At 44.7% G+C, this 18,082-nt stretch overlaps 1 protein-coding gene across 3 annotated transcripts in view; it reads left to right on the top strand.

Annotated features, from left to right (window-relative positions):
• The window catches only part of LOC116979990 (very long-chain specific acyl-CoA dehydrogenase, mitochondrial-like), an 81,940-nt gene extending 81,408 nt beyond the window's left edge, over positions 1–532 (top strand). For all 3 annotated transcript variants that reach the window (XM_033032021.1, XM_033032020.1, XM_033032019.1), the window contains one exon: positions 319–532. In XM_033032021.1, the coding sequence (XP_032887912.1) occupies positions 319–456 (138 nt within the window). In that variant the 3' untranslated portion in view covers positions 457–532. The remainder of the gene's footprint in view (positions 1–318) is intronic.
• The last annotated feature ends 17,550 nt before the right edge of the window (positions 533–18,082 follow it).

The raw sequence follows: 18,082 nt of genomic DNA, 5'->3' as shown, positions 1-18,082 counted from the left end.
TTGAAGAAGACATGTCAACTAATGAAGAAACAAGGAACTGCAGATGCTGGTTTACAATAAAAATACAAACAAAATGCTAGTCTGAAGAGGGGTCCCAACCCAAAGCGTCACCCATCCATGTTCTCCAGGGATGCTGCCTGACCCGCTGAGTTAATCCAGCACATTGTTGTGTATTTTTTAATAGTCAACTTATGATCTGTTTTTTGTTTTCAGGCATGGTACAGCAGAATAAAAAATAATATTGCATTTTACAACATACCGGCCCAGCCCTTTAGATAGGCATCCAATGTTCTAACTAACCTTCTATCTTTGTTGCAGGCATTTGCTCGTGTAACCAAAAATCTGAACGCATTAAAGTCAAAGTCCAGCATGCAGGTGATCAGCAACATGCAAGCTATATCCAAAGACATTGTGGACAATGGAGGAGTCGTGCCAATTCATCCACTTGGATTCTAAGCAATTAGCCATTTGGTAATATTTAATGCAATTAAATCTTGGTGCATATTACAATAAAGACAATCTTCCCCTTGAACCTGATTCGTACATTATGTGAACATTAGTCAGTCAAAGGTTTTTTTTGTGCAAATTTTGGCCTCAAAGTCCAATTTGAAACTATGCATCAGCAGGTCCTCTATTTTACTCTGCTTTATTCTAGGGAATGTATTTGTCTCTTTGTGCTGTATTTGTCTGCTTATGAATGTTCCTTGGCTGCTTTCCAAAGCAGTATGAAGTGTAAATGGCATTGATTGGCAGGGGGGAGTGGGCGGGGGAATTTATTTTGCTGGATCTGCAACTTTCTCTAGTTTTTTTGCCATCTTGGGCAAACCAATTGCAATACCAGCCTGTGATGCATCATCATGGGATGCCTTCAAGGGTGTATCTTGTGGAGATTGGTAAAATTTATTGGTGACATACTACATTTTCTGAGTCTTCTGAGGAAGGAAAGATGTTGGTGTGACTCTTGGCTGTATCATCGATGTGGTTGGGCCAAGTCAATTTGTTGGTGATATTTACACGAATGAACTTGAATGAACTAAGGGGTTGGACAGGCTAGATGCAGGAAGATTGTTCCCGATGTTGGGGAAGTCCAGAACAAGGGGTCACAGTTTAAGGATAAGGGGGAAATATTTTAGAATAGAGAGGAGAAAAACATTTTTCACACAGAGAGTGGTGAATCTCTGGAATTCTCTGCCACAGAAGGTAGTTGAGGCCAGTTCATTGGCTATATTTAAGAGGGAGTTAGATGTGGCCCTTGTGGCTAAAGGGATCAGGGGGTATGGTGAGAAGGCAGGTACAGGATACTGAGTTGGATGATCTGCCATGATCATATTGAATGGCGGTGCAGGCTTGAAGGGCCGAATGGCCTACTCCTGCACCTATTTTCTACGTTTCTATGTTTCTAAGCTCTTGACTCATGTACAGCACCATTGATGCAGACTGTGTTGTGTGCTCCACCCCTCTTAGAGCCAAACAGTCACAGAATCATACTGCACAAAACAGGCCTTTGGCCTAACTCATCCCCACTGACCAACATGCCCCATCTAAGCTGGTCCCATTTGGCCAAGTTTCCTATCCATGTACCTATCCAAAGGGCTTTGAAATTATGTAATTGATCCTGTGTCAACTACTTCCTCTGGCAGCTTATTCTACATACCGACCACCCCCTGTGTGAAAATGTTGCCCCTCAGGGCCCTATTAAATCATTCTCATCTCTCCTTGAACCTATGCCATCTAGTTCTTGATTCCCCTACCCTGGGGAAAGTAGTCTGTGCTCACCATGTCTCCTTATGATTTTATACCCCTCTCTATGATCATTCCACAGCCTCCTGCGCTCCAAGGAATAAAGTCCCAGCAGAAAGGAAAAAAAGACATTAGTACAAAAGATCATCTGGTCCATTCAAACTGATACAATAAATCAAATACATTCTGACTGTCTATGCCACTCATAATTTTATAAATCTCCATGTCACTCCTCAGCTTCTTATGTCCCAGTGAAAATAAGCGCAGCCTTTCCAATCTCCCTGTAACTACAGCCCCCCTCCCACTCCAGGCAACATCATGGGGGATCTCTTACTATTGCCACCCTTTGATGATACCTATTGATGCTGGGGAAGGGAGTAATGTGGTCAAAGTCTCTGAGTTATGTGAAATTGCGCACATTCCCATCTCCGTCAGTACCTTTCTGCCTGCGGATAACTGCATGTGATGTGAAACGTGCATTTGATGTCACCAGAGCCTCTTGAGGATATTACAGAACCACCTGTTATTCTTTTAAACTATTAGCACGCTATTAAAGGAGATGCAAGCATGTTTTGACAAGTACTGCAGCCTTGTAGTCAGGTGCTTCACAAATACATTTAATGAGGCCCCAGGGTACAAGTTAACGCATTTGATTTTTTATTGTGTTCGTTTCGGGACATTCTACACAGCAAATTACATTGGCACATACTGTTTCTGTGAAAGAGGTTTCTGCACCTGTCTGATTTTTTTGCACAGTAAAAGGCGTACGGAGTGGTTGGTTTTCCACTTGGTGTTTATAATTATTCAACTTTAGCAGATGTTTGGTATCACAATATAATACCATGCTGCTTGCTTGAGATCCAAACCGTGCAGAAGTTCAGTTTAGTTTAGTTTAGAGATACAGCGCAGAACCGGGCCCTTCTGCCCAAGGTCTACGTCAACCAGCGATTCCTGCACACTAAACGTATCCTACACACACAAGGGACAACTTACAATTTTACCAAAGCCAATTAACCTACAAACCTGTACGTCTTTGGAGTGTGAGAGGAAACCGCAGCACCCGGAGAAAACCCACGCAGGTCACGGGGAGAGCGTACAAACTAGGATCAAACTCGGGTCTCTGGCGCTGTAAGGCAACAATTCAACTGTTGCACCACCGTGTTGCCCAGAGTCTTGAGGGTGAATTTAGCTCTTGTCCCCCAACCTTCCATTTTAATCTCCCTTTATGAGGAGCAGGGAGTGGAATGGACCAGAGGTTGGCAGGGTATTTGTAATTAGCAGATCTGGGTCACAAGGTGGCACACACACAAATGACTCGTACAGGAAAGTCAGATGAACCAGATGTGAGAATGATTTGAGACCAGATGATGCCCAAGCAGGAGTAGATGGTGTTCTGCTTTCTGAGATCCCATTCCAAACTCCAACCAGTTGCTCTTCACGCGATCCCCACCCACTAACACTATCCTGCACTATCCTACACACTGGGAACAATATACGATTTTACCAAAGCCAAATTAACCTACAAATCTGAACATCTTTGGAATGTGGGAGGAAACCGGAGCATCTGGGGGAAAACTCCCCATGGTTACGGGGAGAACGTGCAAACTTTGTACAGTCAGCACCTGTAGTCAGGATTGAACCTGGTTCTCCGGCGCTGTAAGGCAGCAACTCTACCGCTGCGCCACCGTGCCGAAGTTTCTTCAGCCTTGTTTTAATTCAGTCATCAATATGGTTTGCCTGGAGAGCCATCATTATGGCTGTGTTGACCGTGATATTTATCTATACTAATTTGCCCACATTAGATCCATTTCCCGCTACCTCTTTCCTATTCAACTATCAGGGCAAATGTCTTTTATTTCTGATCTATCTCTTCCTCCTAACCCCATTCTCCTGCCTTCTCCCCATAACCCGTGACATCCATACTACTCAAGAATCTACCTATCTCTGTCTTAAATAAGGTTACCATTGTATCTGCCTCTACCTACTTTTCTAGCAGCTTGTTCCAGATTTTCAGATTCAGATTCAGAATATCTGAAGTGCAAATATGGAATAACTGAATATGCCAGAGTTAAGAGTGACAGTATGTGGCAGTACCACCGGGAAGAAAATGCAGAAGAGGTATTGGTATTGGTATTGGCTTTATAATTGTTACGTGTACTGAGATACAGTGAAAAACATTGTTTAGTGAGCTGCAAGCATGTTTTGACAAGTACTGCAGCCTTGTAGTCAGGTGCTTCACAAATACATTTAATGAGGCGCCAGGGTACAAGTTAACGTATTTGACTTTGTAATTGTGTTCGTTTCGGGACATTCTACTAAGCAAATTACATTGGCACATACTGCTTCTGTGAAAGAGGTTTCTGCACCTGTCAGATTTTTTTTGCATAGTAAGTGGCGTACAGAGTGGTTGGTTTTCCATTTGGTGTTCATAATCATTCAACTTTAGCAGATGTTTGGCATCACAATATACTACCATGCTGCTTGCTTGAGATCCAAATCAAACAGAAATTTAGTTTAGTTTAGTTTAGTTTAGAGAAACAGCGCAGAAACAGATCCTTCGACCACCGAATCTGCGCCGACCCAAAATCCCTGCACACTAACTTTATCCCACACACACACTAGGGACAATTTACAATTTTACCAAAGCCGATTAACCTGCAAACCTGTACGTCTTTGGAGTGTGGGAGGAAACTGGAAGAAACCCACACTGTCATGGGGAGAATGTACAGTACAAACTCCGCACAGATAGCACCCATTGTCAGGATCGAACCTGCTGCCTCTGTAAGGCAGCAACTCTACCGCTGTGCTACCACTATTCGAATAGGTGCATATTTGGAAACGAGAAATAAGACCCAAGAGCTTGTCTTGAGTAGTATTGAATCAAACTGGGACACCCTGATACTGCAAAAGTCAATGACTTAAATACTTTCTAATAAGGTGGTGAGGAATTTGAGTTTACATTTTAGAAATAGTTGTATGAAGGAATATATGAATTCTAAGAAAAAGTAATATTTATTAATATTTATTTATAAATGAAAATCTATCCATTTATTTGATGTAGGAATAAAAAGGGGAAGATTTGTAATCACTGATCTCTGCCTTTAAATTTCCATTTTCATACACATTTAGTGGAGCAGCAACAGTCATTGGCCACAATGTAGAAAACACATCTGTTGACTGGAAATAACTGCCTCATGCGATACTTGATACTGCTGTTTGTCTGATCGGTGCTGTTTTTCTGATGCCTCTTTATCGCGGCACCTGCCCATGTTCTGAGGACAGAACCACATTGTGAACTTCACTTCAATTATACATACTGTATTTGTTTAAAAAAAAGCTCAATAGTATGCATCACAAAACCTCTTGTTTGCAGAAAATATCCTTGATGAAATTGGGAATCTGGCTAGAAAATGAATTACACAATGTATAACATATATGCCTTTCATTCTGAGTTGAGAGCCGATGCTTATTGTCCTTGGAGACCTGTGCCCTTTTATATGTTCCCCCTGGATCCATTTTGTGCTCTATTTTAAAGCACTATTAGTGGTACCAGCTGACAAGGACTGCTTTTGAATATGTCACCATGCATTCCTCCCTACTAATAAAAACTGTGCAAATAAATATAATATGAAATATGCCATTTTAACAATGCTGTCAGAGTTAAGAATGTTTAATTATCATAAACGCTGAGATTGGAACAATGAAATTCTTACTTGATGCAGCTTTACAGGTACATTAAATGCAACAACAAAACAAATAAATAAGTAATACATTAACAGTAATGCAAGGTAAATCAGACGGTAACAGTGCAAGCTAAGTATGTAGTGCAACCTTATACAGCACAAGATCTATAATGGATTGGTGCTGAGGTGGGGTTGTAGTTTGGGTTGCGCAGGGTGGTTCAAGACTTGATGGGAAGAAGCTGTCCTTGAACTTGGAGGTAAAAGTTCCTATGCTCCTGTACCTTCCTGATGATAGCAATGAGATGAGAGTGATGTGGACCTTTGACGATACTAGCTGCCTTCCTGACGTAGTGCTTCCTGCAGACAGCTTTGATGGTGGGGAGGTACTTGTGATGAACCGGGCAATGTTTGGACCATTTTCTCCTTCATACTCGTGTGTTCAAACTACCAAACTGGACCCTCATGCAATCAATCAGTGTGCTCTCCACTGTATACATATAGAGGTTGAATAGAGTATTTGGCGACAGGCTGAATCTCCGCCAACGTCTGCCGAAGTAGATATTGGTGAGCAGTCTTTGTAATTGCACCAATATACAGGGCCCGGGATAGATTGTTGAAGAAGTACATGACCAGGAACTTGAAGCTGCTGATGGTACTTTATTGTCACTTGTGTCTAGCTAGGTGCTGTGAAATTCTTTGTTTTTGCATACAATGTACACATAATAATCACCAAAAACTGACAAAGTTACATAAAGTACTCATCCCTGCTTCGTCACCCCCACTGGGTCCCCTTAGTTCTCCATGGCCCTATTTGTTCTGGGCGGCCCCCCATGCCAGGGCCCTCTTTGTTCACGGTGATGCGACCCGTCCACCTCGGCCATTCACGCCCTTGAGGCTCCGTCCTCGGCCCGACCCAGCCCCAAGACTCGACCTTGTCCTCGACCTGCCAATGAAGACAGGTTTGTAGATCTTCGGCTTTCCCTCTCTGAAGTCAACTACTCAGGAACTACTCCAGAATCCAAAGAACTACTCCAGAATCACTAATGCACCCACTATTTCTGGGGCTACTTCCTTAAGTAGCCCCAGAATGGTTGGTGGCGGCGCCTAACGGCAGTGGCTCGACAACAGTCGTTTGTCTTTTTTTTAATTTTTGTCTTGTTAAATGTATGTTTTGAGCTTAGTTTTTATTATTTTTTAGCTGTGTATATGTGGGGGGTGGAGGGGGGGATGTGGGTGAAACCGTTTAATCTCCTCCCTGTACGGGGACCCGACATTTTCCCTGTCGGGTCTCCGGTGTTGGTGGGCCTAACATCGAGGAGCCGGCGGCGGCCTCCGTCCGGGACTAACCTGAGGGCTCCAGTCGCGGAGCCTGCGGACCTGACATCACGGAGCTGGCCGACTTCAGAGCGGGAAGAGCTATGGTGGCGCTCGGCTGCGACCCGACTTTGGAGCTTCGGAAGCTCCAGCTGCAGGCCTGGTGGTCAGGAACATCGGGAGCTCGCAGGTCCCTGGTGGGAGACGTCTTTTCGGAGCTCCCGCAACGGCAGCTTCTCCCGCTGGAATAGCGGGGTTGAAAGGACACGGAGCGTGGCCTAACATCGCCCAGTGCGGGTTAGTGGCTACGGGGACTTCCATCGTCACCGGGGGCTCTAACATCGGAGCCCCAGTTCGCCTAGACGCTGCAGTTGGACTGCTGGACCGCTGGTTGGTCTGCTTGATCCGCGGGGTTTAAAGGACACGGAGCTGGGGCCTAACATCACCCGGCGTGTAGCTAAATGGCCACGGGACTTACCATCTTACCAAGCGGGGGGCTTTAACATCGGAGCCCCAGTTCGCCTCGATGCTGCAGTTGGACCGCGGGAGAAGAACAAAGGGAAGAGATAAGACTTTGCCTTCCATCACAGTGAGGAGGTGTTGGAGACTCACTGTTATGGATGCTTATGTAAACTGTGTTAAGTGTGGTCTTGGGTTTTTTTGTAATGTAAAAAACTGTAGTTAATGTAATTTCGTTCAAACCTAAGTTTGAATGACAATAAATAGTATTCCATTCTATTCCAAGTACTCTGGGATGCAGCCTGTATGGCCCTGGGGATTTATCGGCCTTTAATCCATTCAATTTACCTAACACCACTTCTCGGCTAACCTGGATTTCACTCAGTTCCTCCATCTCATTTGACACCCGGTCCCCTGCTATTTCCGGAAGATTAATTAAGTCTTCCTTAGTGAAGACAGAACCAAAGTAGTTTTTCAATCGTCTGCCATGTCCTTGGTCCCCATGGTCAATTCACTGCAAGGGACCCACATTTATTTTAACTAATCTTTTTCTCTTCACATATCTATAAAAACTTTTGCAGTCAGTTTTTATGTTCCCTGCCAGTTTTCTTTCATCATTTATTTTCCCTTTCCTAATTAAGCCCTTTGTCCTCCTCTGCTGGACTCTGGGCTCTGGTAGGCTGCTTTTTCTGGCTAATTTGTATGCTTCATCTTTTGTTTTGATACTATCCCTGATTTCCCTTGTTATCCACGGATGCACTACCTTCCCTGATTTATTCTTTAGCCAAACTGGGATGAACAATTGTTGTAGTTCATCCATGCAGCCTTTAAATGCCTTCCATTGCATATCCACCGTCAACTCTTTAAGAATCAATTGCCAGTCTATCTTGGCCAATTCACGTCTCATACCCTCAAAGTTACCTTTCTTTAAGTTCAGAACCCTGTACGCGACAGGCCGGTGGCGTGCGACGATTTTGTTCGGCACAAAATCCCGGAGCGCTGCGCGATACCGCGCACAACTCCATACCCATCCGCGCTTCTCAGTGGGACCGGCCCCACGCGACCACACGATGCCCGTGCGCCTCAACGCGATGATGAGGTCGCGTAATTTGCGTGCCAAGGACATGTAAATGGGACAGGGCCTTTACTCAGCGGGACCGGCAGCACCTCTGGAAGGATGGAATGGATGATGTTTCGGGACGAGACTTTTGTTCAGTCTGAAGAAGGGTCTCGACCCGAAACGTCACCCATTGTTTCTCTCCGGAGATGCTGCCGTTCCCACTGAGTTATTCCAGCATTTTGTGTCTATCTCCAATCGTCTGGGTCCCGCTCTGGGAGTAGGAGTGGGGGCAGATCCGGATCCGCAACGGCCGTGAGCCCCAGGCCGAGCTCGGCGATCGTTTGCCTGCTTCTGCTGCTGTTGGAGGTGAGACGTTGCGCTCCACCAGGGTCTTGGGCCTGTCCCACTTTGGCCGTCAGTTACACGACAGACCGGTGGCGCGCAAAGATTTTGTGCAGGACGAAGTCCACATTCCTCCACGACACTCCACATTCCTCCACACCACTCCATGCGCCCGTCCCGCGCTACCCATGCGCTACCCACACACAAGCAGGTCGTGTAAATGGCGCGCCAATGACGGCCAAGTGGGGCATGCCCTGTCTCCGACTACATTCTATCTTTGTCCCCCCCCTCCCTTGACATCTGACATTTAATTTGCCAACACCAAGACCCGGGGCAGGGCCTTACATCGCCCGGCGTGGCTTTGAGTGACCGCGGACTTGCTAGCGCCCGCCGGGGGCTTTGACCTCGACTTCGGGAGAGGAATGGAGAGCAGGGGAGAGACAAGACTTTGCCTTCCATCACAGTGAGGAGGAGATTCACTGTGATGTATGTTTGTGTAAATTGTGTTGGTGTGTGTCTTGGTTCTTTTCTTGTATGGCTGCAGAAACCAAATTTCGTTTGAACCTCATGTGAGGTTCAAATGACAAATAAAAGGTATTGTATTATTGTATTGTATTGTATCTGTCTGAAGAAGGATCTCGACCCGAAACGTCACCCATTCCTTCTCTCCAGGGATGCTGCCTGACCCGCTGAGTTACTCCAGCATTTGTGTCTTCCTTCGATTTAAACCAGCATCTGCAATTCTTTCTTACCTACATCTATCCTATATGCTCGGGACAATTTACAATTCATAATTTTACTGTTGCCAATTAACCTACAAACCTGTAAGTCTTTGGAGTGTGGGAGGAAACCAGAGCACCCGGGGAGAACTCACACGGTCACAGGGAGAATACCTGTACAAACGCCGTACAGACAACATCAGTCGTCAGGATTGAACACGACTACACCTCTACCACTGCGCCAACCATGCCGCATCAATTTAATGATAAGCATGAGATTGGGTTAGCAGGCATTAAAATTTCTGAGGATATAATTAAAATGACAAGATGGAGAAATTGTGTCCACTGTCGTTGGAGATCATGGATAAAAATTATTTACAAAAGAACTAGGCAGGGAATAAGAAAAAACTATTATGCATTATCTTTTTCTTAGGCAGTCCATCTGGATTTAGGATGACTTGTTCAGACTCCAGTTTTATGAGTTCACAGGTTCTCGATAAGGTAACATGGGAACTGCAAACACCTCGGCAGATAGTAGAAATAAGGAACTGCAGATGCTAGTTAATACACAAAAGAAGGGTCTCGACCTGAAGCGTCGTCTATCCATGTTCTCCAGAGATGCTGCCTAACCTGCTGAGTTACTCCAGTACGTACTGTCCCTCCTCAGATGGGGTGGGACATGCTTAATGGGGCATTTGTGTAGTTTATTTGGTCGTACACTGCAAATGCCACTGACTCGGCCTCTGTACACTCCCAAAATTCTCAATGTCATCAACATTGCTCCTGCTTCACTTGAGCAGTCATGGTCCAAGGATTCCAAGGGGACAGTGAGGAAGTTCTGTTTTTTTCCCCATTCTTGGATAGAGGGATCCTAGGTGTTATCAAACAATGAATCATCCTACCACAACCAGAGAGCAGTCCTGAACTGCTATCTACCTCATTGGTGACCCTCGGATGATCCTTTGCTGGCTTTACCTTGCACTAAACGTTATTCCCTTATCATGTATTAATGAGACTGAAGGAGGATAAATCCCCTGGGCCTGATGGATTACATCCAAGGGTCTTGAGGGAGATAGCGGTGGGGATTGTGGATGCATTGGTGATAATTTTCCAAAACTCCCTGGAGGCAGGAACGGTCCCAGTGGATTGGAAAATGGCCAATGTAACACCTATATTTAATAAAGGAAGTAAACAGAAGGCGGGTAACTATAGACCGGTTAGCCTAACATCGGTGGTGGGTAAAATGTTAGAGACAATTATTAAAGAAACACTAACGGGGCACTTGGATAAACATGACTTCATCGGACAGAACCAGCATGGTTTTGTGAAGGGGAAGTCCTGTTTAACGAATCTGCTCGAATTCTTTGAGGAAGTAACAACCCGGGTGGATAAAGGGGAACCGGTGGATGTGGTATACTTGGACTTCCAAAAGGCTTTTGACAAGGTGCCACATAAGAGACTATTGCTAAAAATAAAAAATTATGGGATTGGGGGTAATATATTAGCATGGGTAGAGGATTGGCTAACAAATAGGAAGCAGAGAGTGGGGATAAATGGTTCATACTCGGGATGGCAACCGGTAACTAGCGGGGTTCCACAAGGGTCGGTGCTGGGACCTCAGTTGTTCACAATTTATATAAATGATTTGGAGGAGGGAACCAAGTGTAATATATCAAAATTTGCGGACGATACAAAAATGGGAGGAAAAGTAGGGGATGAGGAGGATAGGAAGAGTCTGCAAAAGGATATAGATAAGCTAGGTGAGTGGGCAACAACTTGGCAGATGAAATTTAATACTAATAAATGTGAAGTCATTCACTTTGGGAAAAAAAATGATAGGGCAAGTTATTTTCTAAATGAGGAGGAGCTGCGTTGTAATGCAACGCAAAGGGATCTAGGGGTATTAGTACATGAATCACTAAAAGTTAGTATGCAGGTGCAGCAAGCAATCAGGAAGGCCAATGGAGTTTTGGCCTTTATTGCTAGGGGGATTGAGTATAAAAACACGGAGGTCTTGCTGCAGCTGTACACAGTATTAGTGAGACCACATTTGGAATACTGTGTACAGTTCTGGGGTCTATACTTAAGAAAGGATGTACTAGCCCTGGAGGCAGTGCAGCGAAGGTTTACAAGATTAATTCCTGCAATGAGGGGATTGACATATGAGGAAAGGTTAAGTAGGCTGGAACTCTACTCTTTGGAGTTTAGAAGAATGAGAGGCGATCTCATTGAAACATATAAGATCGTGAGGGGCCTTGATCGGGTGGATGCACCGAGGATGTTCCCAATGATCGGGGAAACTAGAACTAGGGGACATAGTTGCAGAATAAGGGGGGGCTCTTTTAAAACTGAGATGAGGAAGAACTTCTTCACCCAGAGGGTGGTTAATTTATGGAATTCACTGCCCCAGGGAGCAGTGGAAGCAGAAACTTTAAATATATTTAAGACTAAAATAGATGGTTTTTTAGCTGCCAAGGGGATAAGGGGCTACGGGGAGAGGGCAGGGATATGGACCTAGGTATGGTTAGTATAGTAAGACCTGAGTGATCTCCTGGACAAGTGTCGATCGCCTGGATTGGGGTCGGAGAGGAATTTCCCGGATTTTTTTCCCGAATTGGACCTGGGTTTTTATCCGGTTTTTTGCCTCCCCCAGGAGATCACGAGGTTCTTGGGGTGGAGAGGGGTGATAGCGGTATAAAGGGGAGGGTAGTGTCTTGTGTTCTGTGTCTTGTGTCTACTGTTTGTGGGTAAGTGTGTCTGTTTAGTGTTCAGCCATGAGCGAATGGCGGTGCGGGCTCGACGGACCTGGTGGTCTACTCTCGCACCTACTTTCTATGTTTCTATGTTTCTATGTATTGATACACTGGGGATGGCTCAATTGTAATCGTGTATTGTCTTTCCGCTGATTGGATAGCGCGCAACTGAAGCTTTTCATTGTACTTCGGTATACATGACAATAATCTAAACTAATATGGAAAACACAATTTGAAGCATTCCACAAAAAAACCCCATGCATTTGAAGATTTTGAAGAAGGGTCTCGACCCAAAACGTCGCCTATTCCTTCGCTCCATAGATGCTGCCTCACCCGTTGAGTTTCTCAAGCATTTTGGTCTACCTTCGATTTTTCCGGTGTCTGCAGTTCTTTCTTAAACTTATGCATTTGAAAATAATAAATTTGCCAGAATATGGATAAAAAGTATGGTCTGGGACTAAATAGCTATGTAAGAGTCAGCATGGGCATGGTAGGCCCAAGGCCTTTTTTCCCTGCTGTAATTTTGGAATTGAAATATCCATGGTTTGGAAAAATGATGGAGAGGTGTGGCCATGCATATTGCTGGAAAACTATTAACCTAGGTCCCCGTTTGATAATGGACAGGGATGAGATAACCGTGACACTTTTTTGTAGATTATTTGCATTTACAAGGAAGGAGCCAACTGCCATTCCTGATCCCTGAGTGGTATTTCTAATACCACTGCTGATTGCTTCCAGCAAATCCACTTTTAAACACCATGTTAACAAAAAGATTAAATTGCCATAATCCTCCGAACTCAGGGCAATAACCTTGTTTCTGACAATCTCCTCCAATCCACTCCTTATTGCAAACCCCAATCCCTGAAACATTGGTATTGATGTTGGCATTGGTTTGCTATTGTCATGTGTACTAATATGCAGTGAACAACTATGCTACCCGCTCATATCATACCATACTTGATGGCAACCAAGCCATTGACAAGTGCAATAGGTAGAGCAAAGAGAAATATACCAGAGTGTAGAACATTGTGTCACAGCATCACTGCGTGGCTGCTACAGAGAAAATGTATTGTAAGGGCCACAATGAGGCAGGTTGGGGGATTGGGACTACACCCATAGTTTATGAGAGGACCGTTCAGTAATTTGATAACAGTGGGGAAGAAGCTGTTCACATATGAGTGCCCAAGAAGCTGCCTGACATCCGAGCAGTACCCCCATGGCCTGAGGACATCTTAACTGATGCTTCCCCATTAGATCTTGCCCAGCCCACCATTACACCTGAGACTTGCCACCTACTCACCCATTCCCTTCTCTTCCCCAATTTACACTTACATTCTTATACTTCCCCGGAACAATGACCTATGGAACAGGAAGACCGGGGACTCTGGTGCCGACTACTCATCTCACCGTCGCGGAGCTGGCCGAGTCCAGAGCGGGTGGAGCTGTGGTGGACGCTGCTGCGGCCCGACCCCCGGAGATTCGGTGGCTGCAACTGCGGGTTTGGCGGACAGTGACACCGGGAGCCCGCGGGTCCCTGGAGGGAACCCCGCTTTTCAGGGCTTCCGCAACGGCGACTTCTCCCGCCCGAGTTGCGGGGTTGAAGAGCTCCTGGAGCGGGGCCTTACAGCACCGCCCCACGCGGCTTGGAATGGCTGCGGGCTGCGAGCACACGCCGGGGGCTCTAACACCAAGACCCGGTGTGCGACCTTGCATCACCCGGCGAGGCTTTAATGGCCACGGGACAATCGCCATCGCCCGCCGGGGGCTTTGACTTTGACTTTGACTCTGACATCGGGGGGGGAGAGTGCAGTGGAGAGAGAAGTTTTTTTGGCCTTCCATCACAGCAATGTGATGGATGTTTATGTAAATTATGTTGTGTCTTGGGTCTATTTGTTTGTAATGTATGGCTGCAGAAACGGCATTTCGTTTGGACCTCAAGGGGTCCAAATGACAATAAATTGAATTGTATTGTATTGTGTATTGTATCTATGGTTTACAAACTTTCCTTCTGACCAACCAACCCCATGAATAATAATCTTGGGTCTGCAATCATCTCCTGCAGGCATTCCCTCAGCTCACCCCACCCTATCATAAATATGTTAGACCAGCAATCTTCCCACCTAATCTTCCACTGAGTCCAAGTAAACGAGTAAACCAGTGCTCCTGCATACTTCTATTATTTAATCCAGAAACTGATGCAAGAATTTAGGTGAGTTTACACCCCAGCTCCACCTTCATTGTGATGTGGTATTTGGCCTGTAATCCCTGGGGCCCTTGGACCTCTTGGCATATGCGTAGCCTGCTGGTCAATCCGACGCTCAAATCTTTGGAAAGGATGCAGAAGAGGTTTATCAGAACAGTTCCTGAATTAGAGGGTTTCAGTTACAGGGAGAGGGTTGAATAGACTAGATCCAAGATTGAAGATTCAAGATTCAAGAAGTTTATTGCCATGTCAACAAGTTGATAGGAATGTGTCTTGGTTCGCTCTCAGACAGATACAATACAGTACAATACAACCACCACATACACCACAATAAATAATACAGACAATACCGTACGAAGGACAATATATACAGGATGGACAGTACCCAGCAGCGTCATGTTAAGCGTAAGTGCAAGTACAAAAGAAAGTGCAAAGTGATTAGTGCAAATTCAAATATCTGATGGCTTGGAGGTAGGTGCTGTCTCTGAAGCGAGATGTTTTACTTTTAATGCTTCTATATCTCCTTCCTGATGGGAGGAGATTAAAGAGGTAATGTGCCAGGTGAAAGTGGTCTGCTATGATTTTTTTGGCCTTTCTGGTGAGTCTTGTTGAGTAAAGTGATGTCACTGAGGGAAGTCTGCTGCAACCGATGATCTTAGAAGCTCGGCGCACTATTCTCTCCAGCCGAATCTTATCCTGCGAGGTTGTGTGACCATACCAGACAAGCATGGAGAATGTGAGTATGCTTTCTATGGTAGACCTATAGAAGTGGGTCATGGCTGGTCGACTGACCCTGAATTTTTTGAGCTGCCGCAGGAAGTAGAGTCGCTGGTGGCACTTACTGATCATGAGACTAGTGTTGAGCTCCCATGATAGGGATTGATGTATGGTGGTCCCGAGGAACTTAAAGGAGGTGACCCTCGCAACCACCTCTCCATTGATGAAGAGAGGGAGGAGGGGGGTGGCCTTCTTTCTGAAATCAACAACCAGCTCCTTAGTTTTTGAGATGTTAAGTATGAGGTTGTTGTTCTCACACCACCTTACTAGCTCCTCTACTTCACTACGGTAAACGGTTTCGATGTTATTGGTAATAAGACCTGCCACAGATGTGTCATCTGCAAACTTAAATAACAAGACAGAGTCAGAGTGTGAACAGCAAAAATGTGTGTATACAGAGTACAGAAGAGGTGATAAAACGCAACCCTGGGGGGCACCGATGTTCAGGAACCTAGCCAGTGAGACATGGTTACCAATTTTTACCACCTGTTTTCTGTCACATAGAAAGCTATAGATCCATTTACATAGAGATGAGTTGACCCCCAGTTCCTGTAAAGTGTGTATCAACTTTACAGGAACGATGGTATTGAATGCGGAGCTAAAATCCACAAAAAGAATGCGAGCATATGTGGATCTGGATTCCAGGTGTTGGAGGATGGAGTGCACACAGAGGGACACTGCATCATCTACACTTCTGTTGGCTCTGTAGGCGAATTGATAGGGATCAAGTGTAATGCTGGAAAGATGTTTGCATACCAGTCTCTCAAGAACCTTCATGATGACTGAAGTTAAGGCAACAGGCCTATAGTCGTTAAGACAAGTGATGTTATTTTTCTTGGGGACTGGTACGATCACAGCTGACTTGAAGCAAGCAGGCACAATTGAGAGTTGAAGTGACCAGTTGAAAATGGAGGTGAGGACGGGTGTCAGTTCATTAGAGCAGTGTCTTAATGTAGCAGGCGCCACACCGTCAGGACTAGGATTCTTTTGCCTGCAATATCGGAGGTTGAGGGGAGACTTGATAGAAGTTATTACATTATGAGAAGCATCAATGCGGTAGGCAGTCAGAACTTTGTTTCTCTGGGTGGAAATGCCCAACATGAGAGGAATTAGCTGTAAAGTGAGAGGGGGAAAGTTTAATGGAGATGTGCGGGGCATTTTTTTACACAGAGAATGGTGGGGGCCTAGAACACATTGCCTGTAGTGGTGGTGGAGGCAGATACGATAGAGGGGTTTAAGGGGCTTTTAGATAGGTCCATGGGAGGGCATGGAAGAGAGGGATATGGATCATGTACAAGCATCTGAGACCAGTTTAACTTGGCATCATGATTGGCACAAACATGTGGGCCAAAGGGCCCGTTCCTGCATTGTACTCTTCTATGTTCTATTCTAGGGAAGTCAGGTAATGTTTGCAGGGAGAGAAAGGGAGAAACATATGTGATATTTCAGGTGGTAAACCATACACCAGTTCTGATCAAAAGGTCATTGGTCTGAAAAGTAATTTCTGTTTCTGGTTTCGCCAATATTAACTGGACGTCATTTAAATGTTGTTTTGTGGGATCTTGCTGTGTCTGTTTGCTGTGCCCGAACAGTAAACACCCGTGATTTAACAACGTTCAATCTCAAATAAATGATAGGAGCAGAATTAGGCCATTCGGCCCATCAAGTCTATTACACCATTCAATAATAGCTGATCCACCTCTCCCTCCTAACCCCATTCTCCTGCCTTCTCCCCATAACCCCTGACACCCGTACTAAACAGAAATCTGTCTATCTCTACTGTAAAAATATCCATTGACTTGGCCCCCACATACTCCTGTGGCAATGAATTCCACAGATTCACTACCCTCTGACTGAAAAAAATCCTCCTCATCTCCTGTTTAAAGGATGGTCCAATACATCTGAATAAATCAATGTATGAGAAATATCCGATAATTCATAGCACCCTATGAATTTGGAAACAGTTGAAATCAACCCTTAAATTGAGAAATTTCTCTCTCCTCTTACCAATCGCCAACAATCCCTCGTTTAAAGCGTCTACCTTAGATAAGGCGTGTGCACAATGGGGAAATCTAGGAATTAAAACGCTGGGAGATCTTGATGAGAAGGGGATTTTCCTCTCGTTTCAAGAATTACAGGTGAAATATCATTTGAAAGTCAGTAATTTTTTTAGATATCTTCAAATCAGAGACTGTGTGAAAACACACACGCAAGACTGTCACTCTATGGGCCCAGATATATTAGACGAATGCATGAATAGAAAGGCGGATACAAGTAAGTTAATATCCTATATTTACAATCTCATATCACATATCCCGTCTTCGGAAATAATTAGGCGATCATTGGAAGATGATTCGGGTTTATCAATTTCAAAGGATAGTTGGGAGGAATGCCTTTTATACATACATTACTGTTCTCTTAATGTTAGGCACTCCCTGATACAATTTAAAATACTGCACAGATTTTATTATTCAAAGTCTAAATTGAACAAGATCTTCCCAAATGTCTCTCCTATTTGTGAAACACAAATTTAAATTTAAATCCAATGCTATGTTGGGTGAGGCGGGGGGAGGGGGGGGGGGGGGGGGGGGGGGGGGGGGGGATCAAGGTATATCTCCATTTTTTCTTATTCCTCTATCTTTCTGCTACACTGCTTTGGTAGTTTAGGGGACTTTTTCTTGTTCTTATCTATCCTTTCACTTTTTCCTTTCTTCTTTTCTTGCTTTCCCATTCTTTCCTTTTTTTCATTTTCACAATTTAGGTTATAAGGTTAAAAATGAAGCTGTACAATAATTGTATAATTCTAGATGCTGAATGTTTTATCTTTGTACAATTGCTTCTAGTAAAATAAATAAAATAAAGGATAGTAGACAAAAATGCTAAAGAAACTCAGCGGGTGAGGCAGCATCTATAGAGCGAAGGAATAGGTGATGTTTTGGGTCGAGACCCTTCTTCAGACTGATTTGGGGGTGGGGGGAAGAAGAAAGGAAGCGGCGGAGACAGTGGGTTGTGGGAGAGCTGGGAAGGGGAGG

This window comes from Amblyraja radiata, chromosome 13 (genome assembly GCF_010909765.2).
Source record: "Amblyraja radiata isolate CabotCenter1 chromosome 13, sAmbRad1.1.pri, whole genome shotgun sequence".
In the NCBI taxonomy this organism is placed as follows: Eukaryota; Metazoa; Chordata; class Chondrichthyes; order Rajiformes; family Rajidae; genus Amblyraja; species Amblyraja radiata.
The sequence above is the reverse complement of the archived record's forward strand: the minus strand, read 5'-3'. Positions and strand labels throughout refer to the sequence as shown.